The sequence below is a fragment of the Balaenoptera ricei genome, chromosome 8, assembly GCF_028023285.1.
Source record: "Balaenoptera ricei isolate mBalRic1 chromosome 8, mBalRic1.hap2, whole genome shotgun sequence".
Lineage (NCBI taxonomy): Eukaryota > Metazoa > Chordata > Mammalia > Artiodactyla > Balaenopteridae > Balaenoptera > Balaenoptera ricei.
In genome coordinates, this window is record NC_082646.1 from 58,024,468 (window position 1) to 58,048,220 (window position 23,753).

Below are 23,753 nucleotides of genomic sequence, written 5' to 3' on the forward strand. Positions count from 1 at the left end.
TGTGTATTTAGGTGCTCCTATGTCAGATAAATACGTATTTCAATTTTTATACCTTCTTTGGTTGATCCCTTGATCATTATGTAATGTCCTTCTTTGTCTCTTGTTACAATCTTTGCTTTAACGTCTATTTTGTCTTATATAAGTACTGCTACCCTGGCTTTTTCTTTGTTTCCATTTACATGCAATATCTTTTTCCATCCCCTCCTTTCTCTATGTCTGTGTCATTAGATCTGAAGTGAGTCTCTTGTAGGTACCATACATATGGGTCTTGTTTTTGTATTCATTCAGCCACTCTAGGTCTTTTGACTGGAACATTTAGGCCATTTACATTTAAAGTAATTACAGATTGGTATATACTTATTGCCATTTTGTTAATTGTTTTTATAGTTCTTTTTTGTTCCTTTTGTCTTCTTTTTTCCTCTTTCCTTGTGATTTGATGACTACCTTTAGTGTTATGTTTGGATTCCTTTCTCTTTTTTGTGTGTGTATCTGTTATAGATTTGTGGTTTCTGGTTACCATGAGGTGTATAATAGCAATGTGTGTTTATGTGTGTGTGTGTGTGTGTATCTATTTACATGTATGTATTTATATATATACTTATATATATATATATAAATGTTTTAAGTTGCTAATCTCTTAATTTCTAACTCATTTTAATAACTCTGCATTTTCAGTCTTCTTTCCCCATGGTTTTTGACATCATATCTTACTGCTTTTTGTGTTTTATCCCTTAATGCTAATTGCAGATGTATTTGATTTTACTGCTTTTGTTGGCCTGCTGGTGGGGGGGCTGGTTCCTGACATGGCTGGCTGTGGTTTCCAAGGTATCTCAAAACTGGTACTGGCCTGCTGGTGAGTGGCACTGGATCCCAGAGTGGCTGGCTGAGGAGTCCAAGGTATCTTGGTGCTGGTGTGGCCTGCTGGTGTGGGGCCAGGGCCTGGGGCATCATGGGCTAGTGCCAGTTCACTGGTGGGTAGAGGTGGGTGTCAGAATCTCTTGCTGCAGGGTCCTGGGGGTCCTGGAGCTGGTGTGGCCTGCTGTTGGGTGGAGCCAGTTCCTTACACAGCTGGCTGTGGAGTCCAGGGTGTCCAAAAGCTTATGTCAGCCCACTGGTGGGTGGGGCTGTATCCTTGGATAGCTGGGTGAGGGGCCCAATGTGTCTCAGAGCTGGTGTTAGCCTTCTGGTAGGTTCTGGTAAGCCTACCTTCTGGTAGGCTATGACCCAGGGGGTCCTGAGGTGGTACCAGCCTGCTGGTAGGTGGTTTGGCTCCTGCTATGGCAGGCTCTGGGGCTGCATTGGTCCTGGGGCTGATGTCCACCTGCTGGTTGGTGGGGTCAGGGCCCAAGGGATCCTGTTGCTGGTTCCCACCCACCAGTGGATGAAGCTGAGTCCTGGGGCTAGTGCCAGTCCACTCACTGGCAGAGGTGTGTCCTAGGGTCTCTGGCTGCAGGGCCCTGGGGTCCTGGGTCTAGTGCCTATGCACTGGTGTGTGGGCTGTGTCCCAGGTCACCTGTGGGCTCAGGGGGTCTTAAGGCAGCCTGCCTGCTGGAGAGTGGAGCTGTGTCCCCACCTAGGTAGCTGCTTGGCCTGAGGTGTCTCAGTACTGGTGCTGACAGGCTGTTGGGTTGGGCTGGGTCTCAGTGCTAATAAGCTAGAGGGAGGATTGCAAAATGGTGCTTGCCAGCACCAGTGTCCATGTGGTAGAATGAGCTCCCGAAAATGGCTGCTACCAGTGTTTTTGTCCCCAGGATGAGCTCCAGTTGCCTCCTGCCTCTCTGGGAGACTCTTTGAGGTCAGCAGATATGTCTAAACCAGGCTTCTTTCAAATTTCTGCTTCTGCCCTGGGTCCTGGATCATGTGAGATTTTGTGTTTGCCCTTTAAGAACGGAGTTTCTGGGACTTCCCTGGTGGCGCAGTGGTTAAGAATCCGCCTGCCAATGCAGGGGACATGGGTTTGAGCCCTGGTCTGGGAAGATCCCACATGCTGCAGGGCAAATAAGCCCATGTGCCACAACTCCTGAGCCTATGCTCTAGAGCCCGGGAACCACAACTACTGAGTCCACGTGCCACAACTACTGAAGCCCACACGCCTAGAGCCTGTGCTCTGAAACAAGAGAAGTCACTGCAATGAGAAGTCTGCACACCACAACGACCCCACTCGCCACAACTAGAGAAAGCCCGCGTGCAGCAACGAAGACCCAACACAACCATAAATAAATAAATAATTTATTAAAGAAAAAAAAAAAAAAGAAATGGAGTCTCTATTTCCCACAGCCCTCTGTGTCTCCCAAAAGTAAGACCTGCTGGCCTTCAAAGCCAAATGCTCTGGGGGGTGATCTTCCTGGTGCAGGATCCCTTGGCTGGGGAGCCCGATGTGGGGCTCAGAACTATTGCTTCTTGGGGAAGACTTCTGCAATTGCAATTAACCTCCCATTTGTGGGTTTCCTACCTGGGGATATGGGTTTTGAGTACACTGCAACCTCACCCCTCCTACATGTCTCATGATTCCTTCTTTATATCTTAATTATAGAAGATTTTTTCTGCTAGATTCTGGTCTTTCTCATCAATAGTTGCTCTGTAAATAGTTGTAATTTTGGTGAACCCATGAGAGGTGAGCTGAGGGTCTTCCTACTCTGTCATCTTGGCCAAGCTCTTCGTATACCTTTTTAAATTGGTTTTCCATGATAGTTTGCTCAGTTTCCCCCTTTTTAAATGTTTCATGTCTCTGCACTAGATTTTTCTTTTGCAGTTACCATGAGGTTTGAATAAAATGTCTCATAAATAAATTAGTCCATTTTCTACTGATAGCAACTTATCTTCATTTGCCCATACAGGTTCTGTCCTTTTGTTCTTCCCCTTTTATAATTTTGCTGCCAGAAATTATCTCTTTTTATACTGTGATTTCATTACTGAATTATAGTGGCTGTAGTTCATTTTAGTGCTCTTTTCCATTAACCTTTATGCTATAATCAAATGTTTAACACCCTATTCTAAAATAGAGTTACAGTTTCCTAGTCCTATTTATCACCTTACTCAGAGTTTTGTGTACTTTTGTCTTTTCTTTTCAGATAGAAGAGTTCCTTTCAACATTTCTTGTAAGGCAGGTCTAGTGGTAGCAAATTCCCTCAGCTTTTGTTTGTCTAGGAAAGCCTTTGTTTCTCCTTCATATCTGAAGGATAACTTTGCTGGATAGAGTTTTCTGGGTGACAATTTTTATCTTTCAATATTTTGTATATGTCATTCCACTCCCTCCTGGCCTGTAGAGTTTCTGCTGAGAAATTTGATGGTAGTCTAGTGGGTTTTTTGGTGTTTTTTCAGGTTACTCCCCACCACCCCCAACAGCAGTCTTTAAGATTTTTTTTCTGTATCATTGACTTTTGACAGCTACATTATAGTGTGTCTTGGAGAAGGTTTTTTTGCACTGAGATAATAAGGTGATCAATTAACTTCATGTATGTCCAGGTCTTTGCCCAGGTTTGGAATTTCTCAACTATTATTTCCTTAAGTAAACTCTCTGCCCCCTTTTCTTTTTCTTCTCTTTCTGGTATACCCATTATTCTTATGTTGGCTCTAATAATGGAGTCTGATAGCTCTTGCAGGGATTTTTTTTTCTTTTTTCTTTTTTTTTTACTTTTTAAAAACCTTAGCTCTATCTCGTCTTCTACCCAAATTATTTTTAGATTCCTATCTTACAGCTCACTTATTCTCTCTTTCATCTGATCTGCTCTATTTTCAGTGCATTCTACTGCATTTGTTGAGTTCTTTGACTCCAGAATTTCTGTTTGGTTTTTTTAGAATTGGAAAATTCCCAAATATTAAAAAAACACACCTCTAAATAACCCATAGATAAAAGATAAATGTCAAGGAAAGTTAGAAAATACTTTGAACTGAAAGAAGATAAAAATACAACATACTACAATTGGTGGACTACAACTAAAGCACTGCTTAGAGGAAAAACCCTAGGATTATCTGCTTATATTAGAAAAGAAGAGTCTCAAATAAATAATCTAAGCTTTCTCTTTAAGAAACTAGAAAAGGAAGAGCAAATTAAACCCAAAATAAGCAGAAGAAATAATAAAGAGCAGAAATCAATGAAATAGATACAGAGAAATAGAAAACGTCAGTGAAACAAACTTATTCTTTAAAGAGACCAACAAAATTGATAAACCTCTAGTCAACTGACCAAGACAAAAATGGAGAAGACAAATTTTCAATATTAAGGAAAGAAAGAATGTTCCTCATTACAGACTCTCCAGGCATTAAAAAAGGATAATAACGAAATAGTGTGAACTGTGGAGCTGGCTCATACTGGCTCATGAGGGCCAATTATTACATTTCAGAACTTTTGAAACTAGTTGTTAAACCAGTTATGATATCAGGCATGGTTGTAGTATTTAAGCAAAAAAAATTGGCAAACAGTACAGATCAGGCCTTTATATTCATGGAGAGCCCATTGTTAAACATTTAGCAGCACACCATTTTCTATGAACAACTCTATGCTCATAAAGGTGACAGTTTAGATGAAATGGAACAATTCTTTAAAGACACAAACTACCAAAACTCACTCAAGAAGAAATGCACAAACTAAATAGTATTATATCTATTAAATAAATTGAATTTGTAGTGTAAATACTTCCAACAGAAGATTCCAGTTCCTGATGTATTTGTTAACATAAGTTCGTGTGCGCAATACACATTGAGGCCAAACAAACTGAAACGTCGGAGTTTGGAGCAGAGAAAGATTTATTGCAAGGCCATGCAAGGAGACGAGGTGGCTCATGCCCTAAAAAGCCCCGAGCTCCCTGAAGGGTTTCGGCAAAGCAATTTTAAAAGCCAGGTGAGGGAGCGGGGGTTCGAAGGGTATGTGATCAGCTTGTGCACAATTCTCTGATTGGCTGATGGTGAGGTATAAGGGTGGTGTCACAGGGGTTAACGTTATCAGTCCTTCGGCTCCAGAAGGCCTGAGACTATGTACTCATGGTCTCAAGTACTTAACATCTTCCATTTGTTGGAGAGGGGGGATTTTTACATCTGCAAAACAACTCAGGAAATGTGCATCAAATACTATTATCTAGGTACTTCAGAGAGGAGCTAAAGTAGAGGATATGGGGGAGGGTCTGTCCTGGGAAGGCCCCATGGGGTCCTGCTTGGTTACATATTCACTGGTGAATTCTACAAAATGCACAAAGAAGAAATAAGACCAATTCTACAAATACCTTCCAGAATATAGAAGAGGAGAGAATAATTTTTAATGAATTTTTATGATATCAGCATTTCTCTGATAACAAATCCATAAAACGGCATTTGAAGAAATCCTTTTTTTTTTTAGGCTGCACTGTGCGGCATGGGGGATCTTAGTTCCCTGACCAGGGATCAAACCCTTGCCCCCTGCATCAGGAGCACGGAGTCTTAATCACTGAAGAGCCAGGGAAGTCCCAGCCGTTTGAACAAATCTTTAGAACAGTATCCCTTGTGGATAAAAATGTAGACATCCTCAACAAAATATTAACAAACTGAATCCAGTAATATATAAAAAGGATAACATGATCGAAGGGGTTTTATCCTGAGAATGCAAGTCTGGTTCACAGTTGAAAATCAATGAATTTTATCATGTTAACATACACAAAGAAGAAAATAATATAATCAAGTTCCATTCTTGATAAACTCTCTCAGAAAACTAAAAACAGAAAGCAACTTAACAGTATACCTACAGCCGCCATCATACTGAATGGTGAAAGACTGAATTCATTTCCATAAGACCTGGAAAAAGGGAGGATGCCTCATCACTCTATTCAACATCATATTGTTAGTCCTAGCCTGTGCAATAAGTAAGGAAAAAGGCATACAGATTGCAAAGGAAGAAAGAGAACGATTTCTGTTTGCAGAGGACCTGATTGTCTATGTATGAAATCCCAAGGAATCTACCAAAAATATCCAAGAATTAATAGGTGCGTTTAGGGTGGACACAGGATACAAAGTCAATATTTGAAGAAAGCAAACCCCAAAACCCCCTTAATCTAATCAGAGAGGAATTCCAGGTTCAACTTTGATATGTAAAGAGTTTGGAAGTTGTCACTGCCCTCCTTAAAACAAGAAAAAATCCAAGCAAACTGAAAATCAATGAATTTTCTTGGATACATTTGAGAATTGAAGTTGTGGGGCAAACCGTTACTCTGAAATGTGGAGAGACAAGTGAATATAGAGAACCACAGCCAAGATCAGCTTACCAGAAGCAGAAGCCATTGGAGCCAGTAACTGGTAGGAACAGTTTAAGTATAAGTGGTAATATTGAATAATTGCTGAAGGCTGAGTGTGAACTAGTTTGAGTCTTTTTTTTTAAACATCTTTATTAAAGTATAATTGCTTTACAATGGTGTGTTAATTTCTGCTTTATAACAAAGTGAATCAGTTATACATATACATATGTTCCCATATCTCTTCCCTCTTGCATCTCCCTCCCTCCCACCCTCCCTATCCCACCACTCTAGATGGTCACAAAGCACAGAGCTGATCTCCCTGTGCTTTGCAGGTGCTTCCCACTAGCTATCTATTTTACGTTTGGTAGTGTATATATGTCCATGCCACTCTCTCACTTTGTCACATCTTACCCTTCCCCCTCCGCATATCCTCAAGTCCATTCTCTAGTAGGTCGGTGTCTTTATTCCTGTCTTGCCACTAGGTTCTTCATGACCTTTTTTTTTTCCCCTTAGATTCCATATATATGTGTTAGCATACTGTATTTGTTTTTCTCTTTCTGACTTACTTCACTCTGTATGACAGACTCTAACTCCATCCACCTCACTACAAATAACTCCATTTCGTTTCTTTTTATGGCTGAGTAATATTCCATTGTATATATGTGCCACATCTTCTTTATCCATTCATCCGATGATGGACATTTAGGTTGCTTCCATGTCTGGCTATTATAAATAGAGCTGCAATGAACATTTTGGTACATGACTCTTTTTGCATTGTGGTTTTCTCAGGGTATATGCCCAGTAGTGGGATTGCTCGATCATATGGTAGTTCTATTTTTAGTTTTTTAAGGAACCTCCATACTGTTCTCCATAGTGGCTGTATCAATTTACATTCCCACCAACAGTGCAAGAGTGTTCCCTTTTCTCCACACGCTCTCCAGCATTTATTGTTTCTAGATTTTTTGATGATGGCCATTCTGACCGGTGTGAGATGATACCTCATTGTAGTTTTGAAATGATTAATGATGTTGAGCATTCTTTCATGTGTCTGTTGGCAATCTGTATATCTTCTTTGGAGAAATGTCTATTTAGGTCTTCTGCCCATTATTGGATTAGGTTGTTCGTTTTTTTGTTATTGAGCTGCCTGAGCTGCTTGTAAATCTTGGAGATTAATCCTTTGTCAGTTGCTTCATTTGCAAATATTTTCTCCCATTCTGAGGGTTGTCTTTTGGTCTTGTTTATGGTTTCCTTTGCTGTGCAAAAGCTTTTAAGTTTCATTAGGTGCCATTTGTTTTTTTTTTTGTTTTTATTTCCATTTCTCTAGGAGCTGGGTCAAAAAGGATCTTGCTGTGATTTATGTCATAGAGTGTTCTGCCTATGTTTTCCTCTAAGAGTTTGATAGTGTCTGGCCTTATATTTAGGTCTTTAATCCATTTTGAGTTTATTTTTGTGTATGGTGTTAGGGAGTGTTCTAATTCCATACTTTTACATGTATCTGTCCAGTTTTCCCAGCACCACTTATTGAAGAGGCTGTCTTTTCTCCACTGTATATGCTTGCCTCCTTTATCAAAGATAAGGTGACCATATGTGCGTGGGTTTATCTCTGGGCTTTCTATCCTGTTCCATTGATCTATGTTTCTGTTTTTGTGCCAGTACCATACTGTTTTGATTACTGTAGCTTTGTAGTATAGTCTGAAGTCAGGGAGCCTGATTCCTCCAGCTCCATTTTTCGTTCTCAAGATTGCTTTGGCTATTCGGGGTCTTTTGTGTTTCCATACAAATTGTGAAGTTTTTTGTTCTAGTTCTGTGAAAAATGCCATTGGTAGTTTGATACGGATTGCGCTGAATCTGTAGATTGCTTTGGGTAGTAGAGTCATTTTCACAATGTTGATTCCTCCAATCCAAGAACATGGTATATCTTTCCATCTATTTGTATCATCTTTAATTTCTTTCATCAGTGTCTTATAATTTTCTGCATACAGGTCTTTTGTCCCCTTAGGTAGGTTTATTCCTAGATATTTTATTCTTTTTGTTGCAATGGTAAATGGAAGTGTTTTCTTAATTTCACTTCCAGATTTTTCATCATTAGTGTATAGGAATGCAAGAGATTTCTGTGCATTAATTTTGTATCCTGCTACTTTACCAAATTCATTGATTAGCTCTAGTAGTTTTCTGGTAGCATCTTTAGGATTCTCTATGTATAGTATCATGTCATCTGCAAACAGTGACAGCTTTACTTCTTCTTTTCAGATTTGTATTCCTTTTATTTCTTTTTCTTCTCTGATTGCTGTGGCTAACACTTCCAAAACTATGTTGAATAATAATGGTGAGAGTGGGCAACCTTGTCTTGTTCCTGATCTTAGTGGAAATGGTTTCATATTTTCACCATTGAGGATGATGTTGGCTGTGGGTTTGTCATGTATAACCTTTATTATGTTGAGGAAAGTTCCCTCTATGCCTACTTTCTGCAGGGCTTATACCATAAATGGGTGTTGAATTTTGTCGAAAGCTTTTTCTGCATCTATTGAGATGATCATATGGTTTTTCTCCTGCAATTTGTTAATATGGTGTATCACATTGATTGATTTGCGTATATTGAAGAATCCTTGCATTCCTGGAATAAACCGCACTTGATCATGGTGTATGATCCTTTCAATGTACTGTTGGATTCTGTTTGCTCGTATTTTGTTGAGGATTTTTGCATCTATGTTCATCAGTGATATTTGCCTGTAGTTTTCTTTCTTTGTGACATCTTTGTCTGGTGTTGGTATCAGGGTGATGGTGGCCTCATAGAATGAGTTGGGGAGTGTTCCTCCCTCTGCAATATTTTGGAAGAGTTTGAGAAGGATAGGTGTTAGCTCTTCTCTAAATGTTTGATAGAATTCGCCTGTGAAGCCATCTGGTCCTGGGCTTTTGTTTGTTGGAAGATTTTTAATCACAGTTTCAATTTCAGTGCTTGTGATTGGTCTGTTCATATTTTCTATTTCTTCCTGGTTCGGTCTCGGCAGGTTGTGCATTTCTAAGAATCTGTCCATTTCTTCCAGGTTGTCCGTTTTATTGGCATAGAGTTGCTTGTAGTAATCTCTCATGATCCTTTGTATTTCTGCAGTGTCAGTGGTTACTTCTCCTTTTTCATTTCTAATTCTATTGATTTGAGTCTTCTCTCTTTTTTTCTTGATGAGTCTGGCTAATGGTTTATCAATGTTGTTTATCTTCTCAAAGAAGCAGCTTTTAGTTTTATTGATCTTTGCTGTTGTTTCCTTCATTTTCATTTATTTCTGATCTGATCTTTAAGATTTCTTTCATTCTGCTATCTTTGGGGTGTTTTTGTTCTTCTTTCTCTAATTGCTTTAGGTGCAAGGTTAGGTTGTTTATTCGAGATGTTTCCCGTTTCTTGAGGTAAGCTTGTATTGCTATAAACTTCCCTCTTAGAACTGCTTTTACTGCATCCCATACGTTTTGGATCGTTGTGTCTCCATTGTCATTTGTTTCTAGGTATTTTTTGATTTCCCCTCTGATTTCTTCAGTGATCACTTCGTTATTAAGTACTGTATTGCGTAGCCTCCATGTGTTTGTATTTTTTACAGGTCTTTTCCTGTAATTGATATCTAGTCTCATAGCGTTGTGGTCGGAAAAGATACTTGATACGATTTCAATTTTCTTAAATTTACCAAGGCTTGATTTGTGACCCAAGATATGATCTATCCTGGAGAATGTTCCATGAGCACTTGAGAAAAATGTGTATTCTGTTGTTTTTGGGTGGAATGTCCTATAAATATCAATTAAGTCCATCTTGTTTAATGTATCATTTAAAGCTTGTGTTTCCTTATTTATTTTCATTTTGGATTATCTGTCCATTGGTGAAAGTGGGGTGTTAAAGTCCCCTACTATGATTGTGTTACTGTCGATTTCCCCTTTTATGGCTGTTACCATTTGCCTTATATATTGAGGTGCTCCTGTGTTGGGTGCATAAATATTTACAGTTGTTATATCTTCTTCTTGAATCAATCCCTTGATCATTTTATAATGTCCTTCTTTGTCTCTTGTAATAGTCTTTATTTTAAAGTCTACTTTGTCTGATATGAGAATTGCTACTCCAGCTTTCTTTTGATTTCCATTTGCATGGAATATCTTTTTCCATCCCCTCACTTTCAGTCTGTATGTGTCCCTAGGTCTGAAGTGGGTCTCTTGTAGACAGCATATATATGGGTCTTGTTTTTGTATCCATTCAGCCAGTCTGTGTATTTTGGTGGGAGCATTTAATCCATTTACATTTAAGGTAATTATCGATATGTATGTTCCTATTCCCATTTTCTTAAATGTTTTGGGTTTGTTATTGTAGGTGTTTTCCTTCTCTTGTGTTTCTTGCCTAGAGACGTTCCTTTAGCATTTGTTGTAAAGCTGGTTTGGTGGTGCTGAACTCTCTCAGCTTTTGCTTGTCTGTAAAGTTTTAATTTCTCCATCAAATCTGAATGAGATCCTTGCTGGGTAGAGTAATCTTGGTTGTAGGTTTTTCTCCTTCATCACTTTAAATATGTTCTGCCACTCCCTTCTGGCTTGCAGAGTTTCTGCTGCAAGATCAGCTGTTAACCTTATGGGAATTCCCTTGTGTGTTATTTGTTGTTTTTCCCTTGCTGCCTTTAATATGTTTTCTTTATATTTAATTTTTGATAGTTTGATTAATATGTGTCTTGGCATGTTTCTCCTTGGATTTATCCTGTATGGGACTCTCTGCGCTTCTAGGACTTGATTAACTATTTACTTTCCCATATTAGGGAAGTTTTCAACTATAATCTCTTTAAATATTTTCTCAGTCCCTGTCTTTTTCTCTTCTTCTTCTGGGACCCCTATAATTCAAATGTTGGTGTGTTTAATATTGTCCCAGAGGTCTCTGAGACTGTCCTCAGTTCTTTTCATTGTTTTTTCTTTATTCTGCTCTGCAGTAGTTATTTCCACTATTTTATCTTCCAGGTCACTTATCCGTTCTTCTGCCTCAGTTATTCTGCTATTGATCCCTTCTAGAGTATTTTTAATTTCATTTATTGTGTTTTTCATTGTTGCTTGGTTCCTCTTTAGTTCTTCTAGGTCCTTGTTAAATGTTTCTTGCATGTTGTCTATTCTATTTCCAAGATTTTGGATCATCTTTACTATCATTATTCTGAATTCTTTTTCAGGTAGACTGCCTATTTCCTCTTCATTTGTTAGGTCTGGTGTGTTTTTACCTTGCTCCTTCATCTGCTGTGTGTTTTTCTGTCTTCTCATTTTGCTTATCTTACTGTGTTTGGTGTCTCCTTTTTGTAGGCTGCAGGTTCGTAGTTCCTGTTGTTTTTGGTATCTGTCCCCAGTGGCTAAGGTTGGTTCAGTGGGTTGTGTAGGCTTCCTGGTGGAGGGGACTAGTACCTGTGTTCTGGTGGATGAGGCTGGATCTTGTCTTTCTGGTGGGCACGTCCACATCTGGTGGTGTGTTTTGGGGTGTCTGTGGCCTTATTATGATTTTAGGCAGCCTCTCTGCTAATGGATGGGGCTGTGTTCCTGTCTTGCTAGTTGTTTGGCATAGGGTGTCCAGCACTATAGCTTTCTGGTCATTGAGTGAAGCTGGGTCTTGGCGTTGAGATGGAGATCTCTGGGAGATTTTCACCGTTTGGTATTACGTGGAGCTGGGAGGTCTCTTGTGGACCCGTGTCCTGAAGTTGGCTCTCCCACCTCAGAGTCACAGCCCTGATGCCTGGCTGGAGCACCAAGAGCCTTTCATCCACACGGCGTAAGATAAAATAAAATAAAGTTATTAAAATAAAAAAATAAAAAATAATTATTAAGAAAAAAAGAAAAAAAAATTTTTAAAGTATAAAAAGAAAAAAACAGACGGACAGAACCCTAGGACAAATGGTGAAAGCAAAGCTATACAGACAAAATCACACACAGAAGCATATATATATATACACACTCACAAAAGGAGGAAAAGGGGAAAAAATAATATGTCTTGCTCCCAAAGTCCACCTCCTCAATTTGGGATGATTCGTTGTCTATTCAGGTATTCCACAGATGCAGGTACATCAAGTTGTTTGTGGAGCTTTAGTCTGCTGCTTTTGAGGTTTCTGGGAGAAATTTCCTTTTCTCTTTTTTCGCAAAGCTCCTGGGTTTCAGCTTTGGATTTGGACCCGCCTCTGCGTGTAGGTCGCCTGAGGGCCTCTGTTCTTCGCTCAGACAGGACGGGGTTAAAGGAGCAGCTGTTTCGGGGCTCTGGCTCACTCAGTCCAGGGGGAGGGAAGGGTACTGATGGCGGGGTGAGCCTGCGGCGGCAGAGGCCGGCGTGACGTTACAGCAGCCTGAGGAGCGCCGTGCGTTCTCCCGGGGAAGTTGTCCCTGGATCATGGGACCCTGGCAGTTGCGGGCTGCACAGGCTCCTGGGAGGGGCGGTGTGGATAGTGACCTGTGCTCGCACACAGGCTTCTTGGTGGTGGCAGCAGCAGCCTTAGCATTTCATGCCCGTCTCTGGGGTCTGCGCTGATAGCCGCAGCTCACGCCTATCTCTGGAGCTCGTTTAGGTGGTGCTCTGAATCCCCTCTCCTCGCGCACCAGGAAACAAAGAGGCAAGAAATAGTCTCTTGCCTGTTCGGCAGCTCCAGACCCTTTCCCGGATCCCTCCCGTCTAGCTGTGGTGTGCTAACCCCTTCAGGCTGTGTTCATGCAGCCAACCCCAATCCTCTCCCTGCAATCAGACTGAAGCCTAGTTTGAGTCTTAAAAACTCCTGAGAGCCCAGTTTTATACAGGCCCCCACATTTTTGTGGGTTTTGCCTGCAGGAACTCCATCAGGTTCTTACAGTGAAGATCAAGAAAAAAAAATCATCTCCTGTTTTGAGCAGGGAAAGGAGAATATAACCCTTTTGAAATACATCCAGAGTATTCTCCATTACAAAGGCTTAGTCTCCAGAGGTAACCACATTACCATAACCTTACCTAATACATGGGAAGGGAAATCAGTCAACTCAAGCCCTCTCTAGCCTTCCTGTCATGTAAAGGTAGAGGAAAAAAATACTAAGAAATGCTTTTGAAAGTCGTAGCCCAGACTCAGACCCACTAAAAAAATACAAAGACTTAATCATAAGGTTATAGTATACTTCCCTTCCTCAGCACCTTACCGCTACATGGACAGGGCTTCTGTATAATAAAAATGGATTATGACTGAGAGAGCTGCAACACAGACTCTGTTTAAGTTCTTAAGGAACCCAGAGAAATAGGATAGGACACAAAATAAAACAAGGAAACTGAATCCTCTGGTACCTATAGCTATAGCAGACATTAAACATAGTCCAGGTCCTAGCCAGATTAATATAAAACCTGACAGTAGGGCTTCCCTGGTGGCGCAGTGGTTGAGAATCTGCCTGCCAATGCAGGGGACACAGGTTCGAGCCCTGGTCTGGGAAGATCCCACATGCCACGGAGCAACTGGGCCCATGAGCCACAATTACTGAGCCTGCGTGTCTGGAGCCTGTGCTCCACAACAAGAGAGGCCGCGATGGTGAGAGGCCTGTGCACCGCGATGAAGAGTGGTCCCCACTTGCCGCAACTAGAGAAAGCCCTTGCACAGAAACGAAGACCCAACACAGTCATAAATAAATAAATAAATAAATAAAAGAACGTGAATTTCTTTAAAAAAAAAAAAACCTGACAGTAAAAGCATGATTATCTAAGTTCCTATTACTGTTTACATCATATCCAACTAACAGAAAAATTTTATGAGATATGCTAAAAGACAAGGAAAAACACAGTATGAAGAGACAAAGCAAGCATCACAACCAGACTCAGATATAACACAGACTTTGGAAATGTCAGATAATTTAAAATAATTATAATTAATATGTTAAGGGCTCTAACATATTAGAAATATGGAAAAAGTAGACAACATGAAAGAAAAAATAAGTAGTGTAAGCAGAGAGAAGGAAACTCTAAGAAAGAATCAAATGGAACCACTAGAAATCAAAAACATTTAACAGAAATAAAGAATGCCTTTGATGGACTCATCAGTAGACTGGAAAATGATAAGGAAAAATCAGTGATATTGAAGATATATCACTAGAAACTTCCTACACTGAAATGCAAAAAAAAAAAAAGAGAAAAGAACAGGACAGAATAGCCAAGAATTGTGGGATAGTTACAAAAGGTATAACATATATGTGATAGGAATTCCAAATGGAGAAAGAAAAAGTGAAAGGAACGGAAGAAATATTTGAAGTACTAATGGCAGAAAATTTTCCAAAATTAATGACAGAAACCAAACCACATATCCAGGAAGCTCAGAGAACACCAAGCAGGATAAATACCCAAAAGATCTATACCTAGCCATACTATATTTAAACTGCAGAAAACCAAAGACAAAAGAATCCAAAGAGAGGGGTAAAAGTCCTTACCTACAGAGGAGCAAAGATAAGAATTACATCAGACTTCTCATCAGAAACCATGCAAACAAGAAGAGTATACAATTTATAATGTTGAAAGAAAAAAACCCACTGACCTAAAATTATATATCCAGCAAAATTATTCTTCAAAATTAAAGGAGAAATAAAGACTTGTTCAAACAAAAACTGAGATAATTTGTCACCAAGAGAATTGCCTTGCAAGAAACATCAGAAGAAGTTCTTCAGAGAGAAGGAAAATAACATAGGTCAGAAACTTGGATCGACATGAAAGAAAGAGCATCAGAGAAGGAATAAATGACACTTAAAAATAAAATCTTCTGTTTTTATTATTCAGCATAAACTTCTGGTAGAAAGTGTAGAAGGAAATTGCGGTGACCCTGGATTAGTAAAGAGTTCTTAGAACAACAAAAGCATGATCCTTAAAAGAAAAAAATTGATAAGTTGATCCTTATCAAAATGAAAAACTTGCTCTGTGAAATACATTGTTAAGAGAGTGAAAAGACAAGTCATAGACTGGGAGAAAATATTTGCAAATCACATATCTGATAAAGGACTTTTATCTAGAATAAAAAAAAAACACCCCAAAATCAGAAATTAGGCCATTTAAAAAATGGCCAAATATTTGAATAGCTACTTCACCAAAGAAGTACATGGATGGGAAATAAGCACATGAAAAGATGCTCAATTTAATTAATCATTAAGGAAATGCAAATTTAAGCCACAATGAGATACTATGGCAAAACCTATAGAATGACTTCAAAAAGAGAAAGTCATGGGAATAGCAATAACTGGTGAGAATATGGATCCATTGGACTCCCATGCATTGCTGGTGGGAATGCAAAATGATACAACCACTCTGGAAAACCATTTGGCTGTTGCTTATAATGATAAACATACACTTACCATAGATTTCTAAACAAGGAATATTGCCAAGATTAAAAGTAATTCAGAGCATACCAAACATATCTAATTGTTTCTGGCATCCTTCTTGCTTGTAAGTAGGATATGGCGTATAGCATGAAGAAGTCAACCTTTGATATTTTGCTGTCTAAGAAACAGCACATAATTTGGTTACAAAAGTATTCAATAATTTTACAGTTGACCCTTGAACAACATGGGCTTGAACTGCATGGGTCCACTTACATGCAGATTTTAAAAAATGCATACTAAGTACTGCACCATCTGTGGTTGGTTGAATCCGCAGATGCAGAACTGTGGATAAAGAGGACCGACTGTAAAGTTATAGTCAGATTTTTGACTGCGTGGGGATCAGCACCTCTAACTCCTGCGTTGTTCAAGGAGTTCTGTTTTTCTGAATTTAGAGTCCTATACTGGAAAGGTGATATAAAAAATGTTATTGTAGTGGGTTGGTCATTTAAGAATATTAAGTACTTGAGAACAATGAATGTTTGTAGTTTTACTACCTATTAAGCAGATTGATAATACAATGTTTTAAAATAAAAATAGCAGAAGATAACATAATTTTAAGGAAACTTGAGTTCCTTCAGAAGTGAGGAACTTCTGTTTTTATTTAAAAATAATACCAGGCATGCCAAGGTTACCACAAAGTACACAGTTATTTGGGGGAAAAATAGGACAGATATTTTGGGCAGATGACCCACAATGTAAATAAAGATTTAGTCCATATTTTAAGGAAAAGACTGAATATTCAAAGATCAGTTTTGTCATTTTAACAAAGAGAAAACTGAATTACAATCTTGCAATAATATAACATTTGTTGGTAAATGATTCACAAGACTTGAAAAAATCTTAAATGAGTTTGTTTCTGAACCAGCTTTGTCAAAATTTTAATGCATTTAATTGATTCTTACCACATTCATTATTTTCAGTTATCATAAACTAAGGCAACTATAGTTCACTTTCTCTCAAATCTTCTGTAACTTATTGTACCCACCTATTTGTCTTTAATTATTATTATTCTAGAAAAACCAGATAATTTAAATCAGCTGTGTCACTAAACACACTGTTTAGTTCAGTGGACTTTTTTCTTTCCATAGCAAGATTTCTTGGTGAAGAAAGTAGTTGGTTAAAATATATTCTGGTACAAACTCCCCACCTCATGACCAACCAGTACTTTGAATACCTTTATTCTAGCATGATATTTATAGTGGGAAATAATACAGCTGAGGAAAGAATCCCAGCATCAGGGTTAGATTTTTGCCTGGAATTGTTCATCAATTGTTGAACAGTTGGGTGTCACTTATCATTTACCTATTAGTTGAACAATTGGGCATGTCATGTATCCTTTCAAGCTTCAGTTTTTTCATTTTTAATGTAGTGTTCTGAGGTTGAATTAAATAATGCATTTGAAGTTTTCCGCAAATTGTATCTTATTGTTACGGTAGTCCAACTCTAAGAAGGTCACTTTTCAATGACCACTGTCATGGAACTTATATCATGTTTTATTTGTCTGTCTGTCTGTCTTATCTCCCTTACTATACTGTGAATATCTTGAGAGCAGGATTGGTGTTTTATGAACACACAGCATAAGCTTGCTGAATGAATGGTTATCTTGTATCCAGGGCTTAGTAAGCAAATCTGTGTGTCATACTCATTTCTTCTCTCTCAGTGTTGTTGAAAATGTACAGTTAATGGCATTGATAAATTAATTTTCCTGAAACACTGCATTTCAAGTACCATCCACTGCCACAAAACCAAGTCCAATGCAAGTCCTTGTAATTGCATTTAATAAACATCAGCCACCCAATGGAGCTACAACACAAAGTGTTAACAATGGTGCTAGTTGGTTAAAAGTAAATTTAGTGCTTTTTTATTTTATATATTTACTCAGGCTAAAGAATTTAAACTGTGATGTTGTATGCCAAGGGCTTGGGCTATGTTATTTATAATACTATAATAAATTATGTATTTATTGTATCAGCCAAAGTGAAAGACAAATTTTTGATAATTACCTCAAATTATTCAGTTCCTGGTGATGGAATCAATATCCTTAGAAGGCTGTTTCCTAGGAAATATGCTATTTTTTCAGATTCTTTATAAGCAGATATTGTTTTCTAAGGGTTTGGGGAGTCCTACAATTGGAGAGGTCTAACAGCCCCACAGAACATTTAACCTTGTCCTGGGTTAACATCAAAAAGCTTGATTCCCACATATTAAAAGAAGACAGAAATTACACAAGACACACAACCAACTTTAGTGAAGTTTTATGTATATTTTCTCTGAGAATTGTCATGACAAACATTCACTATTACATCCCAAGCATTTTTTAAAATCTTCTACTAGCTTAAGTATATTTCCCTTCATTTAGGTATTACTTACACAAATAATCATTATTGATAAAATTGGTGTAGTAGGTTGATTGGTGACCCCAGAAAAGATATAGCCACATGCTAATCCCTAGAACCTGTGACCATTATCATAAAGGCAAAAGATGTGATTAAGTTAAGGATCTGGAAAGAAGGAGCTTATCCTGGATTATCTGGGTGGGCCTTAAATATAATCATGTATTGTTGTAATGGAGAGACAAGGGGAGAACAGACATACATATAGACGAGACCACACAGAGAAGGGAAGTGATGTGATCACGGAGGTAGGAACTGGAGTGATGTGGCTATTAGCCAAAGAAGGCCAAGGCATGTCAGCAGTCACCTGAAGCTAGTACAGACAGATTCTCCGCCAGAGCCGCCAGAGTGAGCATGGGCCTGCTAACACCTTGGTTTTAGACTTTTGGCCTCCAAACTGTGAGAGAATAAATTTCTCTTCAGTTACCAAGTTTGCATTAATGATGGAATTCTTGAATTCCATAGGTTGGTCTTTCTTCTCTGTAAGAGGCCCTTGTCTAAGGATATTAATCAGAGCATTCTGTTTAGATCATCTGTTGATGATCTGCCAAAGCATTTCCTTTAATGTCTGTTTTACTGTGGAGCTCTACCTTTAGGACAGCAATTTGTTTGGGGAGTTCCAAAACATCTAGTAATACATGTATTTATTATTCATTTTTAATACAGATAACTGAAGAGGTTAAAAATCTCTTTTTTTTTCCCCATAACATTCCAGAGTTGTGAACCACTTGAAAAGCAAACAAGCAATGTATATATTTACCCTTTTATTTTTAGTAATCCCACATGCCATAGAGAGAGCCATAATTTTGGCCAGTTGAGCCAATTTGATATCCGGTAATGGATCTGAGATTCTATAAGGGAATCTAGAAAAATTATTGCATAATCAGCCTATTATTTATTACTTTTTTTCATTTTTAAGTTTAACCTATCAATAAATAACATTAAATCAATATTTGATATAGGAGTATCCAAAAGATCTGTTCCAGGTACGGACAGTTCTCAAATTATAGAAATGATGAGATTCTCCTTTGTTGATAAGGATAATACAGTTGCTATTAAGCGTGTTACATTAGTGACTGGTAATATGAGAAAGAGAAAGTAGGTATTTTGTAATTAATCAACTAACATAAAAATACTGGATATTTTAAGTTAACAAGAGGCATTACATTGAATGTGGTACCATAAAATAGAAAGATGTACCTAGTATGAGATCTGAAGATTATTAGACTAATTTAGCTAAGACTGCATGTTTTTCTGAGGCAAAGATAAAAAGCCTTGGATCAGCGAATAGGCATTAATAGGCAGAGTCTTTGATGTATGTCATGTTGTTAAATTAATACCCATAGACTATGGCCTTACCTTTTACTTTCAAAAAGAAAGGTTTATGATGATCTGGAAGATCAGCAAAGATGATGGTTGAAGAAATATTTTGAGATCACTGAAGGTCTTTCTGTTTTCTGTGTTTTGTGAGAATGGTTCCAAGATGTAAGTCAAATCATACAGAGAGCTATTTCAAAAAAGCTTGCTACCTATACTCTACAACATCCAGTTAATCCCAGAAATCATCTTAATTTTCTTTAGTGTTTGGCCTTGGATAATTTTGTATAATTTGTAATCTCTCACTAGATTATGTCTCTCCTTAGCCAATAGGTCATGGCCTAGGTCAGGGGTTTGCAAACTATGGCCTGCTGTTCAAATCCAGCCCACTGACTATTTTTATATAGCTTGTGAGCTCAGAATGGTTTTTGCATTTTTAAATGGTTGAAGAAAAATCAAAAGAATAATGTTTCATGACACATAAAAATTATATAGAAGTCAAATTTCAGTATCCATAAATAAAGTTTTATTGGAACATAGCCATGCTTATTCACTTATGTATTGTCTATGGCTGTTTTTGCAATATAATAGCAGAGTTGAATAATTGTGACATAGACTATATGTCTAACAAAGTCAAAAATGTTTAGTGTATGGCCCTTCACAGGGTAAGTTTGCTGATTCCTGGATAATGAACTGTTATTTTGTAGAGTTAAAATTTCTCCTTAGAGTCTATGTGAATAGAATTATAGAGTCAGTCTTAGAATTTCAAGATGGGTATGGGTTACTGCATATCCTTAAGATCTTGGTTTAAGATTTGAGAAAAGTAGGATGGGACTTCCATAAATGCCTGAAACATAACTTTCCAGGTGAAGTGTTGATTTTGCTCTGGTGAAAGCAATAAATATTAGCTATCTTTATAAACTAGGACATGAAAGAAAGTAAAGATAGGACCAAAGAGAGTACATTCAGGTTAGGCAGTGCTAGAAAATGAGGTATAACTCTTTGGTTAATAGCTCACAAATATTGGTGGCAGACCACCATCTCAGTTTTGGGGTTTTTAAAAAACATGTAAAATAGACATATTGCTTGGACTAATACAAGGGATAATTAAGCCTTGTTATATTGCCTGTTATAGTTGGCTTAGATCTTTTCTAACTTCAGCATTAATAGGATCTTAGGCAACAGTGTCAACAGAGTCAATCTGAACTCTTGTGGGTTTAACTCCAATTATTCTGCCTCTTTTCCCCTTGGGTTCTGGTACCGTGAACAATTATTTGGTTATTTTTTTGAATCAACATACTCATGTCCATAGTTATAATTTGATAATGTACAGTAGAATTTTCTGTGACTCCTGATAGTAATTTGTCTGTGCTACATTTCTTCTGGTGGTTCTTGCAAAGTAGGTTCCTAACAAAACTTATAAGAATGTGCCATAGAGAAGAAAGGAGTGTTCTTCTGACAGTTATAGATAAAGACATGGAAAAGGACTTAAGATTGTTAAAAATTCCCACTTCTTGGTTTTAGTACTCTGAGAAATCTGATTTTCTATGGTAGTGACATTAATAGTAAAGGTAGTTGTACCTGTATCAACAAGAAAACTGTATTGTTGTTCATTGATATTTACAGATAGTTCTCATCATAATTGTCTGTTGAGTGGTATTGTTTCCCTCAAAGTGGCATCATTGGGCAGATTTTGGATAATTTTCCTACTTCTAAACCAATATGATACATTGGATCACCCACTGGCTCTTCTACTTGCAATTTTTCTAAGCGTAGGCATAGAGAACCAAGGACTTTTTAGTACTGTTTTGAAAATGTTCAACCTTATATTGGAGATAGTCTAAACTGGCATTGTCCCTTTCTGGTTTATTTTTCTGAATAAGTCCCCCCATTTTATATATAAAAAAGAGGCTCAACTTACTTCAGATATTAGATCTACCCTGTAATGCTGTTTAGAGATTACTGGAATCTAGTTTTAAACTCTCCTGTTGATTAATCTTTATAGTTTTACTATTTTGAATTTTTCATCCACTTTATCATTAAAGTAAAGGTTTCATAAATAAATGTCCTTGTATAGTGCATTTCTTATTCCTTTTGCCCATTCAGGGACATTTTAAAAATTATGCACAGCTGAGTTATTTAAATCCTTTCTTGGTCTTTCCCATCCTGTTCTTTTAACAATTTTCCCCTCATGAAGGTCTAGTGATTTAGTGAATCAGTTGGTCTAGATCTGGTAGAATCTAACAAAAGCTTGTATTCCAAAGCAGATTTCTGTTTTCCTGAGGATTAAGAAAACCTTTACTTATAAACCTCTACTCAGATGTAGACCATGGTTTAATTCCAGACTTACTATCTGCCTTCAGGTATAGCATGGGAATATTGTGCAATGTGATTTATTCTTTCTTGAGAAAAAGGTGAGAAAGGGCAGGTTGCTTAGGAAGTCAAAGGATGGAGAAGAAATAGAAAGGGCGAGAAGGAGAATGAAGATAAAGTTGTACAGAGAAAAAGAGAGATTATTTGATTCTTGGTAAAATGTGAGGTAGCTGCTGCTTCCTTCTCCTGAGAGATAGCCTGTTGTCACTGACTTTACCTACAAATGATCTAAAATTGGCAAATGACAATAAAAGTAGCCATCTATTAAACTTAGTATAGCTAATATGTGTATGGACTGAGGTATAAGATGAAATGCTGTGTACTGCAAAGAAATTATAACAGTTCCTGCCATTAGGGAGTTGCACTCCAGTAGAAGCAGTAAAGAGTGAGGGAACTATTGTGAACTCTGCACTTCTCTGTGTACCAGACACGCTCCTAGACCTGATAAATATTTTATCATACTTGATCTTCAAAATAATCCTGTGAATACATAGATTACTTCTCCCCTTCCCCATTTTATATTAGGGTAATGAAGACTTTGAAATTTTAAATGATTTTATCAATGTTACACAGCAAGAAGTATATGAAGCTAGAATTTGAATCTGGTCTAGGATATGTACAAATGACTGTAGAAGGCAGAATGGGACATACAATTACAAAGACCTAAAAATGGGTCATTGGGGTTTAGCACCATTGAAGTCTCTTTAGTTTAGGAATATTTAAGGGAGGGTTCATTAAGGAGGTAGCATTTGAACTGGGCTTTGCAGTTTGAGGATAGGATTTTAACAGGTGGATATGGTAAGGAAGGCAAGTGAGTGATAGAGCTGGGATTGAATTCAATTCAGTCTGAAGTCAAAGCCTATTTTCTTTCCATTACACAAAACTAGAACAGTGAGAGAAAATGTGGAAGCCAGTGCAACTGAAAGGGGATTGTAATACTTTGAGTTATAGAAAGAAAAATGTTGAAAAGGAAGTCTAAGACAAGAACATGAAGGACCTTCAGTACAAATACAACAGGTTCTACAATATAGAATAAATCATTCCAAATACCATGATTACCTATGGAGATTACATTTAATTTCTCTTCTTGGCAAATCTTTTCTCAGGACCAGTATTTTGAAGGGCCTGGTGGGTTGAATGATAATGGACCAACATGGAGGTAGGGCTGGGTGTGCGGCTAAAAGCAGGAGAATTGGAAAATGCTTTTGATAGGAGCCAATGTTTTCTATGATATATTTATTTTTAGTTCAAACCATTTTACAATATGAAGCCCCTATCAGAGGCTGATAGAGAAAAAGCAGGAAATCAGAAGATTCCAAAACTAACTGAATTATTGGAACTTGCACAGAAGGAAAAAAAATCTGTGATATTTGATCTTAATGCCCCTGCACCAAGACATTTTCACAGAAGCTCGTATGTCCGCCATGTAGTAAGCGTGATCCTTGACTCTAAGATTGAGCAACATCTGGTATGTCTATCTTAGTATTTATGGTAGAGGTTGGGAGGTGGGTAGCGTGTCCCAGGAGCATAGCAGCTGAATCTGACCTACCTTGTAGATCTTCCCTGGAATCCTAAAATAATTTTGCTCCCTGTAAAAATGGAGATGACTACTTTATACAGCTATATGTGGCAATCTAAGAATGACCCAATTAAATTTACATCAGTGGGGAAAAACATTGAAGCTATTTGCTATTACAAACCAAATGAAATGTCACCACTCTGTTAAAAGGGAATGTGTGTAATGGCTATATGATGTGACCTGCACCATCACCAGCATACAGCTATTAGAAAGAGCCTCGAGGTAACGGGGAGAAAGAATCTACCCCTTCTTTCTTCTCTTAGTTGCTGCTCCCCACTGGGGGGAATAATTTATTTAATTGGCCAAGCCACTCAAGTTCTATTGCCATTGGTCCTTATGAAAAAACAAGAAAGAGCCTCGGTATGGAACACTAAGGCTTTGAGGACTTGGCTTTCATTAATGACATATAAAGAGACTTTTTGAGCAGAGACTTTTCCATCATGTTTTTCAGAAGCAACTCTGCATTTGGGCAGTCAGTCATTCCAAATGTCTTAAATTCTCAGAATATAGAAGAAAGCTATGAGTGAAACAAATATGTGTCTT

General features: G+C 37.9%; 1 protein-coding gene across 7 annotated transcripts in view; it reads left to right on the top strand.

Moving 5' to 3' along the window:
• GDPD4 (glycerophosphodiester phosphodiesterase domain containing 4) overlaps window positions 1–23,753 on the top strand; it is a 138,886-nt gene that overhangs the window by 72,447 nt on the left and 42,686 nt on the right. Inside the window, exon 14 of one of the 7 annotated variants that reach the window (XM_059930737.1) lies at window positions 22,878–23,099. The exons of the other annotated variants lie outside the window; for them this stretch is intronic. Coding sequence (XP_059786720.1) covers window positions 22,878–23,099 — 222 coding nt within the window. The remainder of the gene's footprint in view (window positions 1–22,877; window positions 23,100–23,753) is intronic. 7 annotated transcript variants of the gene reach the window in all.